Source organism: Erythrolamprus reginae, chromosome Z (genome assembly GCF_031021105.1).
Source record: "Erythrolamprus reginae isolate rEryReg1 chromosome Z, rEryReg1.hap1, whole genome shotgun sequence".
NCBI lineage: Eukaryota > Metazoa > Chordata > Lepidosauria > Squamata > Dipsadidae > Erythrolamprus > Erythrolamprus reginae.
The window spans coordinates 258970-277475 of record NC_091963.1 but is presented as its reverse complement, the minus strand read 5'-3'; the positions used below and the strand labels follow the sequence as shown (position 1 = coordinate 277475).

At 44.8% G+C, this 18506-nt stretch overlaps 1 protein-coding gene across 2 annotated transcripts; it reads left to right on the top strand.

Moving 5' to 3' along the window:
- Positions 1-1576: 1576 nt before the first annotated feature.
- Positions 1577-18122, top strand: LOC139175840 (enkurin-like). 2 transcript variants are annotated; one of them, XM_070767156.1, is made up of 7 exons: positions 4869-5104; positions 5260-5515; positions 12718-12824; positions 13624-13772; positions 14174-14400; positions 15710-15856; positions 16819-18122. In XM_070767156.1, exons 3-7 carry the CDS (start codon positions 12724-12726, stop codon positions 16990-16992), a joined length of 798 nt encoding a protein of 265 aa, XP_070623257.1. In that variant the 5' UTR covers positions 4869-5104; positions 5260-5515; positions 12718-12723; the 3' UTR covers positions 16993-18122. The 2 variants fall into 2 exon arrangements, with proteins under 2 accessions (XP_070623258.1, XP_070623257.1); XM_070767157.1 differs by lacking the exons at positions 4869-5104; positions 5260-5515 and adding an exon at positions 1577-1621.
- Positions 18123-18506: the final 384 nt, after the last annotated feature.

Sequence of the window (18506 nt, the reverse complement as noted above, 5' to 3'; positions counted from 1 at the left end):
ATTTTTAATTAAATTGAAATTAATTTTAATTACATTAAACATAATTCAAAAGTCAATGAAATTAAAATTGAAATAAAAACTAAATGAAAATTTTAATTAAATTAAAAACTCAATTAAAATTTACTTTCATTTTAATTTAATTTCAATTAATTTAAATTTAAATAAAATTTTAAAAACCATTCCCACCAACTCTAGGTGGTACCTCATTGATCGACGTTCCCGGGCAACTTTCCCGGAAGCCCAGTAGGGTGGGGATGGTACGGATTTCAGGACATAGCTGGTTCCAGAAAGCCAGAGCCACCACAGAGAAGGCCCTCCCCTGTGGCTCCACCGAACAGAGCTGTGCAGCTGATGGGACCCGGAGAAAGACAACCTGTGTAGCTGTACGATGGGATGGAATGACATTGACTCTCCACATCCCATTTTGCACAATCCTTTGTCTTTATATTGCCTGGAAGTGTAACAATGTTGAACCTCCACACCCCACTTCCCACGATCCTTTGCCTTTATACTATCCTTCCCAGAGTTCCATTTTTTTCCCAGCACAGGGAGGTTTTCAGAGGGGGGGGTCCTGGACATTGTGGGGAGTGTTTTCTCCCCCTTTCCCTTGAATTTTAAGCCACCGGGGAGGCCCTGCTGAATCTTTCTCGGGATTCTCCAATAGATGGGGGGGGGGGCCTCAATAAATAATAGTCTCCGCCTCTATCCGGGCAACCAAGCAGGAGCCTGCCCCATTTCAGACCAAGGGTGGTCCAGTCGCTTCCCAAAAACTTCCAGGGATAAAATTCCCAAACCTTTGGAAGGCAGCTTCTGTTCCATAGACAGATTAGATGGACAGATAGATTAATTAGATAGATGAGATAGACAGGTAGACAGATAGATACAGGAGATGGGTAAGTAGACAGATACAGGAGAAAGATGAGAGAGAGATACATAGATAAAGATAGAGATAGATAAAGGATGGATGGACATATCTATCTCTATTTGCATCTACCTATCTTATCTCAATCTATCATCTATCCTCATTTCTTTAATCTATCATGTTATCTATCTATTACTATATCTATTAAGTACCATGGTCGATGCTATTGAAGGCCTTTTTTGTTTCGTTTCGTTCGGAGTTCAAAGCATCATTGTATCTTTGTATACCAACCATATGTACTCAACAAAACAATCAAATGAGTTTCCGGAAATGTCAAGGGGATGACAAGAGAGGCAAAAGCCAGAGACAGACAACTGCACAGCCAAATTGCTGAGCCTTAACGGTTCCTCCCTTCTACTTGTTTCCAAGTATAGTACTTCCAGGCAATATGAAGGCAAAGGATCGTGGGAAATGGGGTGTGGAGATTCAATGTTGTTACACTTCCACTGTGACTGGCTTGCCACCTCCGACAAAAATCCAGGTGGGGTTTTCTCCCCACCTTGAGCCTTTCCCCTCTTGTGGATGGGGCGCTCCATCCAAAAGGGAGGGGTGCTTTTGCTTGGGGTGGTGGACAGGGGAGGCCCCCCTGTTTGGAAAAGATAAGGGGAGAAACTGGAGGGACCGGCTACTCCGCCCTTTGTGTGGTACTCCTGGGCATTGTATCTTCCATCAAGTGATTTCCCCCCAGGGCTTAGTCAGGTGAGCACTTTCACTTTCGAAAGGGAGGGGGCAGCGGGGGGCAAAAGTGACTTACTGTCCTTAAGGGAGGACTGTAAGGGGGTAGGGGGAGGAGGAAGAGGGGAGGGAGAGACAGGAGGGGAGAGGGTGGGAAAGGGAGCAGGAGGGAGAGGGAGGAGACAAAGGGGAGGGGATTGGGTTGGATGACCATTGAGGTCTCTTCCTAGTTTTATTTGATTAGAGTTCTGCTCGAACAGGGGGTTGGACTAGATGACCTCTGGTCTCCATTTCGATTTGGTCAGGGTTCTGCTCGAGCAGGGAGTTGGACTAGATGATCTCTGAGGCCTCTGTCTAAATTTCCCTCAGTCTAATTTCTCTACCTTTCCCTCAACCGCTCTACCTTTCCCCTTAGGACTCTAAAGTCTAATTTCTCTACCTTTCCCTCAGTGTAATTTCACTATCTTTCCCTCGGGTCTCTTTCTCTACCTTTCCTCTAAGTCTGATTTCTCTACCTTTTCACTCAGGCCTCTTTCTCTACTTTTCCCTCAGTCTAATTTCTCTACCTTTCCCTCAGGCCTTTTTCTTTATCTTTCCTCTAAGTCTGATTTCTCTACCTTTCCCTCAGTCTAATTTCTTTAGATTTCCTCTCAAACCTCTCTCTAACTTTCCGTCTGTAATTTCTCTACCTTTCCCTCAGGTCTCTTTCTCTACCTTTCCTCTAAGTCTGATTTCTCTACCTTTCCCTCACGTCTCTTTCTCTAACTTTCCCTCAGTGTAATTACACTATCTTTCCCTCAGGCCTTTTTCTTTATCTTTCCTCTGTCTGATTTCTCTACCTTTTCACTCAGGCCTCTTTCTCTACTTTTCCCTCAGTCTAATTTATCTACCTTTCCCTCAGGCCTTTTTCTTTATCTTTCCTCTAAGTCTGATTTCTCTACCTTTCCCTCAGTCTAATTTCTTTAGATTTCCTCTCAAACCTCTCTCTAACTTTCCCTCTGTAATTTCTCTACCTTTCCCTCAATCTAATTTCTCTACCTTTCCCTCAGATTTCTCTACCTTTCCCTCACTCTAATTTCTTTAGATTTCTTCTCAGGCCTCTTTCTCTAAATTTCCTTCAGTGTAATTTCTCTACCTTTCCTCAATCTGATTTCTCTATCTTTCCTCTCAGGACAGATAGACAGACAAAGTCTAATGCCAAGAGAGGGAAGGGCTGTTTGAAAAGGAGGCAGGGTCAAGCATCAGAGGGCTCAGCCCCATGGGCGGTGAAGAAGTGTGCGAGAGGGGATCTGAGTCTTTTTTAACAACACACAAACACACCCGCCTCCACTTCTCGCTTGTGCATCTTTCAGAGGAAGTGGATTCCGCTTTTGGGCCTGACTCGGTTTACTTTTTTTAATTTATTTTTTCCCATCCAGAAATTTGGGGGGGGGTTGTGCAGTTTGAGGGGCCCATCTGGAAATGGCCGGAAACATCCAAGGTAAATATCTCAGCTCCCGGGACGATGGGATGGGGTTAGGGGAGGGGAGAAGGGGCTGATAGATAGATAGATGAAATTAGAGAGACAGACAGACAGCATAGATGGATGGACAGACAGACACAGTTTAGATAGATATATAAATGGATGGATGGATAGAGACAGATAAGACATCTTAGATAGAAAGAAATGGATGGATGGACGGACAGACAAATACACAGTTTAGATAGATGATAGATTAGATGGATGGATGGATAGATAGATAGATAGATAGATAGATAGATAGATAGATAGATTAGAATATATATATATATTAAATAGTACAGTACAGTATGGTATAGTATAGAATTAGAAAAAATAGTATAGTATAGTAAAGTATAGTATACAGTAGTACCTCTAGATATGAGCTGCTCCACATGCGAGTATTTAAAGATACGAGCCACGAGGGGAGAGAAATTTCTTTTCCAGACCCGAGCTGAAATTCGGGATAAAAGCCAAGCATCCACTAGGTGGCGCAAGAATCCTTGCTTTTGGTTATCTCGGAGGGGAAAAACAAAGTCTAAAGCGATTTGTTCCAGATACGAGTTGCTCGACATACAAGCTCCCTTCTGGAACCAATTATACTCGTATCTAGGGGTACTACTGTAGTATAGTATAGACTAGAATAGAACAGAACAGAAAGAAAAATAGCCTAGGCTAGACTAGACTAGAATTAGAAAAAAATAGTACAGTATAGTATAGTAAAGTATAGAATAGTATAGAACAGAATAGAATAGAATTAGAAAAATAGAATATATTAGAGCAGAATTAGAAAAATAGACTAGAATAGAATAGACTAGAATTAGAAAAAATAGTGTGGTACAGTATAGTATAGTGTAGTATAATTATTCCGTCCTTCTGTCCGGGTCTCCCTGCTCAAGAAAGGGGGTCAGCCTAAATGATTTTGGAGGTCCCATTCCACTCCGTTATTCCATCCTTCTGTAAGGGGGTCACATGAGATGACCTCGGAGGTCCCGTTCCACTCCGTTATTCTGTCCTTCTGTAAGGGTCTCCTGCTTGAGAAAGGGGGTCAGCCTAGATGACCTCCATGATCCCTTTCCACTCCATTATTCCGTCCTTCTGTCTGGGTCTCCTGCTCGAGAAAGGAGGTCAGACGAGATAAACTCGGAGGTCCCTTTCCACTCGGTTATTCCGTCCTTCTGTCCGGGTCTCCCTGCTCGAGAAAGGGGTCAGATGAGATGACCTCAGAGGTCCTGTTCCACTCCGTTATTCTGTCCTTCTGTCAGGGTCTCCTGCTCGAGAAAGGGGGTCTGCCTAGATGACCTCTATGATCCTTTTCCACTCCATTATTCTGTCCTCCTGTCCAAGTCTCCTGCTTGAGAACGGGGGTCAAACGAGATGACCTCCATGATCCCTTTCCACTCTGTTTGTTTCATCCTTCTGTCCGGGTCTCCCTGTTTGAGAAAGGGGGTCAGACGAGATGACCTCGAAGATCCCTTTCTACTCCCTTATTCCGTCCTTCTATAAGTATCTCCTGCTCCAGCAGGAGGGGTGAGGGGCCCGGGAGGGGGGGCTTTTCAGGGGAGGAGGGGTGCCAAAACCCTGGCGGAATATTCAGGCTAAAAAAGAGTCAGTGGGGACCTTAAGAGGTCATTTAGTCTGACACCCCTCATTAATAAGAATCCAAATTGCCAGCCGAGGTTGCGTGGGGATTTTTGGGGGGGGGGGGCAGATTTGGGGTTGGGGATGGGATGGGGGGTAAGGAAGACCCAGCTGGTCTTTTCTTCCCTTCAGACATGAGGGAGCGCTGGAAGTGAGGGGAAGCTTGGGGAAGAGGCCGGGCCGGGCCAGGCCAAGGGGACTCTCAGGATCCGAAGAGGAGCCCAGCGAAGGAGGTCTCTGTAAACCAACACCGGGAGTTGTCAAAAGGTGGAGGCTATGGTCCACGGCAGGAAGGTGGTGTTCATTAACACCCCCGGCTTCTTCGACACGGCATGTCTGGAGGAAGAAACGGCGGCCGAAGTGAGAAAGTGAGTGAGGTTTTGCTCCCCGGGCCCTCACGTCATCCTGCAGGTGTTACGTCTGGGCTGTTTCACCAAGGAGGAGGTGGAGGTGGCTCGGCTGATCAAGGATATCTTCCAGCTGAAGGCCAGGAGATACATGATTGTCTTGTTCACCCACAAAGGTAACCTGGAAGGGAAGTCGCTGGAGGAATTCATCCGCAAGTCCAACGCCGGGCTCCAGGAACAGGTGTACCGGTGTGAGAACCGCTACCTGGCTTTCGAAAACAAGGCTGAAGGAGAAGAACGAGAAGCTCAGGTGGAACAGCTGATGACCATGATCGATCAGCTGGAGAAGAAGAACCCAAATGCCCCTTGTTACATGGAAGAGACAATGCGGGAGAACCAGGAGACCTTCAAGAACAACCGAGGCTCTTCCTGGTTGTATTTTTTGCTTTACAGCTCAACCCCCAAATGCTGAGCTTTCGCTTGACAAATGGCAAGGGGCTCACTCTATGATTCAACGTTCATTGTCCTTTATGCTGCTCATCTTGGAGGGGCCCAGTTTCCTCCCTCCCTTCCCCCTCCCTCTCTCTCCCTTCCCCCACTCTCCAGGGGCGGGATTGAAAATTTTTAAGCCATCAGGAAGGAAGGAGTGAAGGAAGGAAGGAAGGAAAGAGAGGAATGGGAGGCAGGAATGGATGAAAGCATGGAAGGGAGGGAGGAAGGAAGGAGAGGGAGAAAGGAATGGGAGGGAGGAAGGAAAGAAGGAAAGATCTTTGCTATCGAAAGCCTTTTTGTTTGAGGATACCATGGTCAATTCTATTGAAAGCTTTTTTGTTTGAGGATACCATGGTTGATGCTATCAAAAGCCTTTTGTGTTTCCTTTCGTTTTGTTCTGAGTTCAAAGCATTGTTATATCTTTGTATACCACCCATATGTACTTGACAAAACAAACAAATGAATAAATAAATAAGTTTCATAAAATGCCAAGGGAATGACAAGCTGGGCACAAGCCAGAACGGGCTCTGGGGAGAGAGAGCAACTTTCCTCTCAATCTTCGTTCCCTAGCTTTCTTTCAGTCTAATTTCTCTACCTTTCCCTGAGTACCTTTCCTCTCAGGCCTCTTTCTCTACCTTTCCTCTCAGGCCTCTTTCTCTAAATTTCCCTCATGTAATTTCTCTATTCCTCTCAGGCCTCTTTCTCTACATTTCCCTCAGTTTAATTTCTCCACTTTCCCCTCAGGCCTCTTTCTCTACTTTTCCCTCAGTTCGATTTCTCTACGTTTCCTTTCAGGTCTCTTTCTCTATATTTCCCTCAGTGCAATTCCTCAAATTTCCTCTCAGGCCTTTTTCTCTATCATAAGAGTTGGGAGGGGTCTTGAAGGTCATCTAGTCCATTCCCCTGCTCAAGCTGGAAAACCTCAGAGAATCATGGAAGGAGAGAGTTAGAAGGGACTAGATTGACTAGAAGACCTCCAAGTCCCCTTCTGGCTCTTAGGATTCTCTAAGGGTCTACTGGGATAGACTATATGACCTCTGAGGTCCCCTCCCAACTCTTATGATTCTCTAGGCCAGTGTTTCCCAACCTTTTTTGAGCCGCGGCACATTATTCATATTTTCAAAATCCTGGGGAACATTGAAAGGGGGGAGCGGGGGGGGGCTAAAGAAAAGTTTGGACAAAAAAACCCTCTCTCTTCCTCCCTTTCGCTCTATTTCTCCCTCTTTCTCTCTTTTCCTTCCTTTCCTTTCTCTCTCTCCATCCCTCTTTTTTTCTTCCTCTCTTTTTTGCTCTCTTTCTCTCTCCCTCCTTCCCTTCCTCTATGTCTTTCTCTCTCCCTTGCTCTCTCTCTCTCTCTTGCTATCTCTTTCTTGCTTTTTTCTTTCTTTCTTGCTCTCTCTCTCTCTTTCACTGTCTCTTGCTATATGTCTCTTTCTTTCTCTTTGCCTCTCTTGCTATCTCTTTCTTTCTCTCTTTCTCTCTCTCTGTCTCTCTTGCTATGTCTCTCTTTCTTTCTCTTTCTCTCTCTCTCTGCCTCTCTTGCTAAGTCTCTCTTTTTCTCTTGCTATGTCTCTTTCTTTTTCTCTCTCTCTGCCTCTTGCTATGTCTCTCTTTCTCTTTCTCTCTCTTTCTCTGCCTCTCTTGCTGTCTCTCTTTCTCGCTCTGTCTCTCTTTCTCTGCCTCTCTTGCTATGTCTCTCTTTCTCTCTCTCTTTCTCTCTCTCTCTCAGCTGACTGCAAGCGGGAGCCCTGACGGCGGCAGCTGGACGTGCTGTTGGACACCGTATATGCCAGGCCCGCAGCGCCAGCATGTACGACGTCCAGCAGCACGTCCAACCGCCACCGTCGACTCCCGCTTGCAGTCAGCTGAGAGAGAGAGAGAGCTCCCTCTCGCCGCCGCCTGGAGCTCCCTCTCGCCGCTGCCATCTCCCCGCGACTGCCTGCGGCCGCTGCAGCCACCACCCCTCCCCCCTGCTCCCACTGCCAGTGCCCTCCCGCCGGGCCACAAAGGACATTTGCCGCCAACGCCAGGGAAGCTCCAGCTGGGCGGGGCGCTGCCGGGGCTCCCACTCGCAGCTGTCCCCCGGCTCCTGCCTGATGCCGTGGTTTCTGGCGCTCTCCTGCTGGGCCCCAAAGAAGGAAGGTGGGAAAAAGGCGCGAAGAATGAAGCTCTCCTTCTTCCTGCCTTCCTTCTTTGGGGCCCAGCAGGAGAGCGCCGAAAACCGCGGCATCGAGCAGGAGCTGGGGGACAGCTGCGAGCGGGAGCTCCAGGTCGGCACCGGCAGCGCCCCGCCCAGCTGGAGCTTCCCTAGTCACTTCGCGGCACACTTGGCCGTGTCTCGCGGCACACTAGTGTGCCGCGGCACACCGGTTGGGAAACGCTGCTCTAGGCTATAGTCTAGCCTAGTCTATTTTTCTTTCTGTTCTATTCTATTCTATTTTTCTAATTCTATTCTATACTATATTATACTATACTACACTACGCTACACTACGCTAATCTACACTATACTATACTACACTATTTTTTCTAATTCTAATCTAGTCTATTTTTCTAAATCTGCTCTATTCTATTCTATTTTTCTAATTCCATTCCATTCTATACTATACTATTTTTTCTAATTCTATACTAGTCTAATCTAGTCTATTTTTCTAATTCTGCCCATCCTATCCTATCCTATTTTTCTAATTTTATTCTAGTCTAGTCTAATTTTTCCAGTTCTATTCTATTCTGTTCTATTTTTTCTAAATTTATTCTGTTCTGTTCTATTCTCTTTTCTATTTCATTTTTATAATTCTATTTTCTTCTATTCTGCTCTATTCTATTTTTTCTTATTCTATTCTATTCTATACTATTCTCCTTATTCTATTCTCTTTTATTTTCCTAATTCTCTTTTATTCTGTTTTATTTTTCTAATTCCATTCCGTTCTGTTCTGTTCTCAATCTATCCCATATCTCTCTCTCTCTCTCTCTCATATATACGTCGCCAGAAATTTCCAAATCCTACATGGGAATAAACCCGAATATACCAAGACCGTCATATATATATGGAAGGGATCTGATCTGATAGCTCAAACTGCTAGTTCTCTGCTTTACAAGGCAGAGTTCACCAGATCGAATCCCAGTAAGGAAAGGGTGTGGCTAGACGTTTCGACGAGGTCCCACTCGTCATCTTCAGGCTGGTGTTTCTGTCCTTGTTCTCAGGCGAACACTGCGAGACCTGAGCTGCCTTCCTTCTATAAATACCGGTGGCTGGGTGTGGTTTGATGGCTCAGCAATTGCCTGCTGTGTAGAAACTTCCTGGTGAGTCAGTGGGGTAAAAATTGGGGTCGTTGATGTAGCTGAGATATGCTGATTAGTTTATAGAAGGAAGGCAGCTCATGTCTCGCAGTGTTCGCCTGAGAACAAGGACAGAAACACCAGCCTGAAGATGACGAGTGGGACCTCGTCGAAACGTCGCCAGAAATTTCCAAATCCTACACGGGAAGAAACCCGAATATACCAAGACCGTCATACCTGTACACGTGAAAATCTACGAAAACAAATATATATATATATATATATATATATATTTTTGTAGATTTTCACGGGTATATGTATGTAGATTGTTCTGAGTTCGGGTTTTGCCCCAAGTAATATTTTGAGTGTCTATGCGACATTTCGGTGAAATCACATTCACCATCACAGGCTGAAGTTGTAAGCTTCGTGCTGCTGTAAATATAGTTTGTTTGCAACTGCCATTTGTTCCTTATATATAGTGGTGGGGGTGGAGATTTGGTTTGAATGTAGCAAATAGATTGGGTGGCTGTTTTTTAATGATTTGATTGATTGGTGGAATCACATTTAGTTGAAGGATTGACATGGTGATGATTATGATATGTTTTTTTGTTTAAAGCTGGTTTCCAAATCTCTGGTAGGCGGGACGTGTCATCTCGTTTGTTCATGTTAAGGGGGTGTTTTTCTATCTCTATGGCTTCCATGAAAATTCTTTTGTATACATTTTCTGTTTTGGAAAGTAATTTAGTTTTTTCAAAGTCAATTTCTTGCCCGGTTTTTTTAATGTGCTGGACAAGGGAGGAAGTTTTTTCTTCTTTTTTGACTGCATTCTTATGTTCTGCAATGCGTGCGTTTACTCTTCAATTAGTTTGTCCAATGTATGTGGCTGCACATGTTTTGCAAGGGATTTCAGAGATTCCTTGGTTTTCGAGTTGGATTTTATCTTTTGGGTTTCTTAGGATGTTTGATATTTTTCGGTTAGTGACAAATGAAGTTTTGATATTATGTTTGTGTAGAATTTTACTAATTTTGTCTGTGGTGCCTTGATGTAAGGGAGGAGGGTGGTGCCATTATCCTGTTCTTGGTCTTGATTTTTGGAGGATGTTTCATTATAATGCACTATACTGTACTATAATATACTGTACTATACTGTATTCCACTGTACTATACTGTACTGTACTGTACTATACTGCAGTGTTTTTCAACCAGTGTGCCGTGGCACACTAGTGTGCCGTAAGACATAGTCAAGTGGGCCGTGAAGAAGGAAGCTCAGGTTTCGGTCTCGCAACTTTTTGCTGAGAGGGAGAGAGAGAAAGAAAGCAAGAGGGAGAGAAAGAGAGAGGGAGGGAGGGAGAGAGAAATGAGAAAAAAGGGGAGAAAAAAAGAGAAATGAGAAAATGAGACAGAGAATGAGAGGAAAGAGAAACAAAAGAGAGAGAGAAGTGACTCTTGATTTACAGCATATGATAAAAAGTACCCAAAGAATAAGAGAACCCCCCCCCCCCAGTCTTCACCTGTTTTTGGAAATGGTTCAAGAATGTGTACACACACACACACACACACAAGTGGGGGGAGGAGACAGGGATGGAAAAAGTGAGAGTGTCTTAGGGTGCCATTTGGTGTCATTTTGGTTGGTGGTGTGCCCCAGGAGTTTGTAAATGTAAAAAAATGTGCTGCGGCTCAAAAAAGGTTGAAAATCACTGCTATACTGCACTGTACTATTCTATACTATACTATACTATACTATACTATACTATACTAGGCTGTGCTGTGCTGTGCTATGCTATGCTATTTCTATTATATCAATTTCTATTTCTATTTCTATTATTCCTCGGTGAGGGGTGGCATACAAATATAATAATAATAATAATAATAATAATAATAATAATAATAATAATAATAATAATAATATATTACTGTTACTGTTACTATTACTATTTCTATTTCTATTATTTCTATTTCTATTTCTAAGTTGGCGGGTGTCCTTCCTCGCTAGGGGGTTTCCCCCCAGAGAAATAATGGAATAATATTTTATTTTATTTTATTGGATTTGTATGCCGCCCCTCTCCGTAGACTCGGGGCAGCTAACAACAGTAGTAAAACAGCATATAATAATAATAATAATTAATTATGATTAATTAATTATTATTAATCATAATTAATAATAGTTATTAATAATAATAATACTAACTACTACTAATAATTATTCAATAATTAAAGTTCCGAAGCCAGACGGGAGCCCCAAAACACCCCCCCCCCAAAATTTTGATAGGGATGACATCATACGATTCCGTCTTTAATGGGCAAGGAGGGGAGAGAACCCAGAAGGGGCAAGGCTTCCCTAGGCTCCTCCCCCCTGCTCGGAACCCACCAACTGCCACTAAAGGACACGGTGGGAAGGAGTCCAAGGTGGGGACTCTTCCTCTTCTCTTTTCTTCCTCTTCTCTTTCTCTTCTTTTCTTTTCTCTTCCCATTCTCTCTTCTCTTTCTCTTCTCTTCTCTTCCTCCTCCTCTTCTCCTCTTCTCTTCATCTTCTCTTTCTCTCTTTTATCCTCTTCTCTTTCCATCCTCTCTTCTCCTCTTCTTTTCTCGTCCTCTTTTCTTCTCTTCTCTTCCTCTTTTCTTCCCTTTCTCTTCTCTTTTCTCTTCCTCTTTTCTTTTCTTCACTTCCTCTTGTCTTGTCTTCTCTTTCTCCTTTCTTCTTCTTCTCTTTCTCCTCCCTTCCCAATCTCTTCTTCTCTTCTCTTTTCTTCCTCCTCTCTTCTCTTTCTCTTGTCTTCTTTTCTCTTCTTCTTTTCTTCTCTTCTCTCCCCGTTCTCTCCTTTCTTCTTTTCCTCTTCTCTTCTCTTTCTCCTCTCTTCTCTTCTTGTCCCATTCTCTCTTTTCTTCTCTTCTCTTTTCTTCCTCCTCTCTTCTATTTCTCTTCTTTTCTCTTCCTCTTCTGTTCCCATTCTCTCTTCTCTTCTCTCTTCTTCCTCCTCTCTTCTCTTCCTCTTCATTTCTCTTTTTTCTCTTCCTCTTTTCTACTCTTCTTTTCTTCTTTTCTTCTCTTCTCTTCCTCCTCTCTTTCTCCTCTCCCCATTCTCTCTTCTCTTCTCTTTCTCTTCTCTTCTCTTCCTCTTGTCTTTCTCTTCTCTCCCCATTCTCTCCTTTCTTCTCTTCTCTTCTCTTTCTCCTCTCTTCCCATTCTTTCTTTTCTTCTCTTCTCTTTTCTTCCTCCTCTCTTCTCTTTCTCTTCTTTTCTTCTTTTCTCTTCTTTTATTATTTATTTATTTATTAATCAGATTTGTATGCCACCCCTCTCCGCAGACTCGGGGCGGCTCACAGCAATAATAATACAATGTAAACAAATCTAATATTTAAGTTAATTTAAAACCCCAATTTAGAAACCAATCATACATACTAACATACCATGCATAAATTTTATAAGCCTAGGGGGAGGGAAAGTCTCAGTTCCCCCATGCCTGACGACAGAGGTGGGTTTTAAGGAGCTTCTCTTCCTCTTCTCTTTTCTTTTCTTCTCTTTTCTCCTCTTCTCTTTCTCTTCTCTCCCTCTTCTTCCTCTTCTCTTCCCTTTCTCTCTTTTCTTCTCCTTTCTTCCTCTTCTCTTCTTTTCTCTACCTCTTCTCTTCCTCTTCTCTCCTCATTCTCTCTTTTCTTCCCTTCCTCTTCTCTTCTCTCCCTCTTCTTCCTCTTCTCTTCCCATTCTCTCTTTTCTTCTCCTTTCTTCCTCTTCTCTTCTTTTCTCTACCTCTTCTCTTCCTCTTCCTCTTCCTCTCCTCTCCTCATTCTCTCTTTTCTTCCCTTCCTCTTCTCTTCTCTCCCTCTTCTCTTCTGTAATTTCAACCTATCCTTTTGTTTTTTCTAGCCGGACATGGCGAAGATTATCTGCCCGAAACCTCCACCAGAGCCACCCGAGAGTATCTACCACTGGCTTTCCACCAGGGAAGAAGACCTCGAGAAGCCATCCTTGAAGTAGGGAGGGAGGGGAAGAAAAGGAGGAGAGGAGAAAGAGAGAGGGAGAAAGAGAGAAAGAAAGAGATAAGAGAGAAAGGGAAAGAGAAAGAAAGAGAGAAAGAAAGAGAGAGAGAGGAAAAGCAAGAAAGAAACAGACACATATACACATAGAAAGAGAAAGAAAAAGGGAAAGAGAGAGAAAGAAGGAAGGAAAGAAAGAAAGAGAGACAGAGAGTGAAAGAGAGAGAGAAAGAAGAGAAAAAGAGAGAGAAAGAGAAAGAGACAGAGAGAAAGAAAGAGACAGAGAGAAGACAGAGAAGGAGAGAGATAGAAAGATAGAGAGAGAGAGAAAGACAGAGAGAGAGAGAGAGAGAGAGAAGAAAGAGTGGAAAGAGTCCCTTTCAATAGGAAGCTTTTTCGTTTCCAATGGGGGCCAAACAGAAAAGGCTCCATCATATCTATCTATCTATCTATCTATCTATCTATCTATCTATCTATCTATCTATCTATCTATCTATCTTTCCTTCCTTCCTTCCTTCCTTCCTTCCTTCCTTCTTTCCATCCATCCATCCATCCATCCATCCATCTCTCTAAACAACGGGGCCTTTCTGCTTTGGCCCCCATTGAAAACGAATATATATATATCACATGTTTTTGCTGAATTTTTAAAATTAAGGAAGACTAGGATAGCGCTATTTCGGCCTTATTCTGGCCTCAACAGCTAGCCATACCCTTACTGGGATTTGATCCTGGGGCAGAGAGAATTAATGTATATACTCGTGTTCGCGCTCACCATCTCCTTTCTCCTCCGGCCAAGGTACATCTCCTCCTTCCGGTCCTTCCTCCAAGAGGAAATGGAGGCGGCGCACAAGGCGCCCTGCCAAACTATGGGCATCCCGAAGCTCCAAGTGCCCACGCCGAAGGAGTACCTGCGGAAACACTCCAAGGAGTATCGGCTGCCCAAATGTACGTACATCCGCGACGGAGTAGAACACGTTGTTATATACTTCCATGTAGTAGAAAGGCAAAGGATGGTGGGAAGTGGGGTTTTGAGAGTCCCCTTTCCCGCGCATGTGCAGAAGATAAAATGCTGGGGCGCAGGAGATTTGGGTGGTTTTTTCCCCTTTCCCGGGAAAGAGGAAAAAGCCACTAAAATCTACTCTGCCCCAACATTTTTCCTTCTGCGCATGCGCGGGAAAGGGGGGAAAAACACCGAACTCTCCTGCGCCCCAACATTTTTCCTTCTGCGCATTTGCGCGAACGGGGACTCTCCGCACCCCATCTCTCACCATCCTTTGCCTTTAGTATCTAACAGAGTGGATTCTCCACACCCCGTTTCCCACCATCCTTTGCTTTTACACCGCCAGGTACATACGTGCGGGACAAGGACCACCCGAAGAAAGCCCGGGTGCCTCCTCCCTCTGAGCGTCCGCTGATGGGCGTCCAGAGCGAGAAGAACTTCGTCAGCGCCAACGTAGCCGAAGCCATCATGGCCGTTGCCAAGAAGCCCGTGCACGCCTGTGTGGACCAGCGGCGCGGGGAGAAATTCCTACTAGAGGACTCCGGGCTGGTGCAGCGGTTTCTCAAGAAGAAGGTAGTAAAAAAAGGCAGAGGATGGTGGGAAAGGGGATGTGGAGAGTCCACTTTGTTACATACTAAAGAAAGAGGATGGTGGGAAACGGGGTGTGGAGAATCAACGTTGTTAGATACTAAAGGTAAAGGATCGTGGGAAACGGGGTTTGGAGAATCCACTATTTAGATACTAAAGGGAGATGATCGTGGGAAACGGGGTGTGGAGGATCCATATGGTTAGATACTAAAAACAGGGGATGGTGGGAAATGCGGTGTGGAGAATCCACATTGTTAGATACTAAAGGGAAAGGATGGTGAGAAATGGGGTGTGGAGGATCCACGTTGTTAGATACTAAAGGTAAAGGATCATGGGAAATGGGGTGTGGAGGATCCACGTTGTTAGATCCTAAAGGCAAAGGATGGTGGGAAACGGGGTGTGGAGGATCCACGTTGTTAGATACTAAGGGCAGAGGATGCTGGGAAATTGGGTGTGGAACATCCACATTGTTAGATACTAAATGCAAAGGATGGTGAGAAATGGAGTGTGGAGGATCCACGTTGTTACCGTGTTCCCCCGAAAATAAGACAGCGTCTTATATTAATTTTTGCTCACAAAGATGTGCTACGTCTTATTTTCAGGGGGTGTCTAATTTTTTCCCAGTGAATTGTATCCTGTTTCCTGCTGCAGCTGCATGTTGGACGGGTGTTGGATGTGTTTTAAATCTGATGGATGCAGTGTTTTGGGATGCAATTTATGGGCAGCAGTGTTATATATGTTCCATTCGGGAATGCTGCGAAACAAAATGTTTCCTACGTCTTACTTTTGGGGGATGCCTTATATTAGGCAATTTTACGAAATCTCTCCTATGTCTTACTTTTGGGGGTGACTTATTTTCGGGGAAACAGGGTAGATACTAAAGGCAGAGGATGGTGGGAAATGGGGTGTGGAGGATCCACGTTGTTAGATCCTAAAGGCAAAGGATGGTGGGAAACGGGGTGTGGAGGATCAACGTTGTTAGATACAAAAGGCAGAGAATGATGGGAAACGGGGTGTGGAGGATCTTAGATACTAAAGGCAGAGGATGGTGGGAAACAAGGTGTGGAGAATCCATGTTTTAGATACTAAAGTGAGATGATCGTGGGAAAAGGGGTGTGGAGGATCAACATTGTTAGATACTAAAGGCAAAGGATGGTGGGAAATGGGATGTGGAGAATCAACATTGTTACATACTTCCAGGGAGGATGTTGTCCTCGCCCTCCCTCCTCCTCCTCCTCCCTACTCAACCATGGATTTTGACCCCCCCCCTCTTCTCCTCTCCCCCACCCCGTAGGACTACGGGGCGACCCCGGAATACATCCAGAGGCGGAAGAAAGAGGCCTTGAAGGGGCGTGAGGAGCGGGTGGCAGCCCGCCGGGAGTGCCTGCAGAAGAAGCGCCTGACCCGCCTCTCCTCCCGCGAGCGGGAGAACATGCTGGATGTAAGCGGGTTACTACAGAGATGCACCCTGTTGCAAATGCACAACTACGGGATGAATTGGCCAGTCAATGGCAGCCTTTATTTAGCCTCAGTGGTTCTACCAGTAGTAAGTTGGTATCTGTCCTTAGGTAGTGGAGTTAGTGTCTTTCGTTCCTTTGTTTCGTGTTGCAACGAAGGAGTAAAGTGCCTGGGGATTGTCCCTTGCTTAAGGCATATGGGGATTGTGCAATTCGATGGTAGCCTTGACTTAGCCTCGATGGTTCTACAAGTAGTAAGTTGGCGTCCGGAGTAAGGTAGTGGAGTTAGTGTCTGTCATTCCTTTGCGTCCTGTTGCAGCCTTGACTTAGCCTCGGTGGTTCTACCAGTAGTAAATTGTCATCTGCCCTTAGGTAGTGGAGTTAGTGTCTGTCGTTCCATTGCGTCCTGTTGCAACGAAAAAGTAAAGCACCTGGGGATGATGCCTTAAGGCACATGGGGATTATGCCAGTCGATGGCAGCCTTGACTTAGCCTCGGTGGTTCTACAAATAGTAAGTTGGCATCTGGAGTTATGTAGTGGAGTTAGTGTCTGTCATTAGGTAGTGGAGCTAGTGTCTGTCATTCCTTTGCATCCTGTTGCAACGAAGGAGTAAAGCACCTGGGGATGATGCCTTAAGGCATATTGGAATTGTCCCAGTCGATGACAGCCTTGACTTAGCCTCGGTGGTTCAACAAGTAGCAAGTTGGCCTCTGTCCTTTGATAGTAGAGTTAGTGTCTGAGGGTCCTTTACCTCCTGTTGTTAATGAACAAAGTAAATGATGGATGGATTGATGATAGATGGATAGATGGATGGACGGATGGATCTATCTATCTATCTATCTATCTATCTATCTATCTATCTATCCATCCATCCATTGTCCATCCAGCCATCCATTCTTGCATGCATGCATCCATCCATCATCTCTCTCCTGCTCTCTACTCCCAGGGCCTGAAGAACAACTGGGAGGAGATCAACAAGGACTTCCAGAGCCTCTCGGTGGAGATCACCACCATCCCGCAGCGGCTGCGCAAGGAGAAGCTGGAGACCGAGATGAAGCAGCTGGAGCATGACATCGGTGCCCTGGAGAAGCACCGGGTTGTCTACGTGGCCGGCGAGTAGCGCCCAGGAAGGAGTAGTAGTCTTACCTTGCGGTGGGCTTCCTCGGTGGGTGACCTCCCATGATTTCTTCTCACACATCGGGAGGGTCCCTACCACCAGGAGGATGCGCCGGATGTTGCCACAACTTGTAGGAAGGTTCTTGAGAGGTCACCAAGTTACCACCAGGTGTACGCATGGTTCCTCCGTTGAGTTGGGACAAAGTAGCCAAAACTTGCAGGAAGGTTCTTGAGATGTTGCCAAGCTATCACAACTTGTACGAAGATTTTTCCTTTGAGTTGTGGCAAAGTTACCATAACTTGTATGAAATGTTCTTTTGTCGAGTTTTGGCAAAGTTGCCAAAAGTTGTACAAAAGGTTCTTTGTTGAGCTTTGCAAAAGGTGCCAAAACTTGTAGGAGGTTTCTTGAGATGTTGCCAAGTTACCACAATTTGTACGAAGATTCTTTCTTGAGTTTTTTAAAAGTTGCCAAAACCTGGATGAAGGTTCTTTGTTGAATTTTGGCAAAGTTACCAACACTTGTAAGAAAGGCTCTTCGAGTTTTGGCAAAGTTGGAAAAATTGTACAAATGGTTCTTCCTTTGAGTTGTGGCAAAGTTGCCAAGAGTTGGACGAGGATTCTTTCTGGAGTTTTGGCAAAATGCAAAACTTGTACAAAAGGTTCTCCCTTTGAGTTATGGCAAAGTTGCTAAGAGTTGTACAAGGATTCTTGAGTTTTGGCAAAGGTGCCCCAACTTGTACGAAAGGTTCTTCCTTTGAGTTTTGGCAATTCTGGAGTTTTTGCAAATTTGTCAATCTTGTAGAATGGTTGAGTATTTGCCACGTTAGCAAAAGTTTGACAAAGAATTCTGGAGTTTTGGCAACGTTGGCAAAATTTTCACAAAGAATTCTGGAGTTTTGGCAACGTTGGCAAAAGTTTTAGAATTCTGGAGTTTTGGCAACATCGGTCAAAGTTGGACGAGAATTCTTCAGTTTTGGCAACGTTGCCAAATCGTTTGTAATTGTTGAGTTTTTGCAAAGTTGCTACCACAAGTTGATACAAAGATTTCTTTCTTTGCATTTTGGCAAATTTCAGTGTGGAAGTTGTAAAAATATTTCTTCCTGCGTTGTGCAATAAACCATGTTATTAACCGGTTGTGATTTCTGTTCTCTCCCACAACTTTACGTGCCCCACGGAAGCTTCTCCACATCTTTTCCGGTCCTGTTTCCTCCCAGGACATTCCTAGAGAGGCCCCACAGAGGCTTCTCCCTGCCTTTTTTGGCCCTGTTTCCTCCCAGAAGATTCCTAGAGAGGCTACATGGAGGCTTCTCCCCACCTTTTCCGGCCCCATTTCCTCCTGGGAGATTCTCAGAGAGGCCCCACGGAGGCTTCTCCCCAGCTTTTATGGCCATCTCCTCCCGGGAGATTCCTAGAGAGGCTACATGGAGGCTTCTCCCCACCTTTTCCGGCCCCATTTCCTCCTGGGAGATTCCCAGAGAGGCCCCACGGAGGCTTCTCCCCAGCTTTTCTGGCCATTTC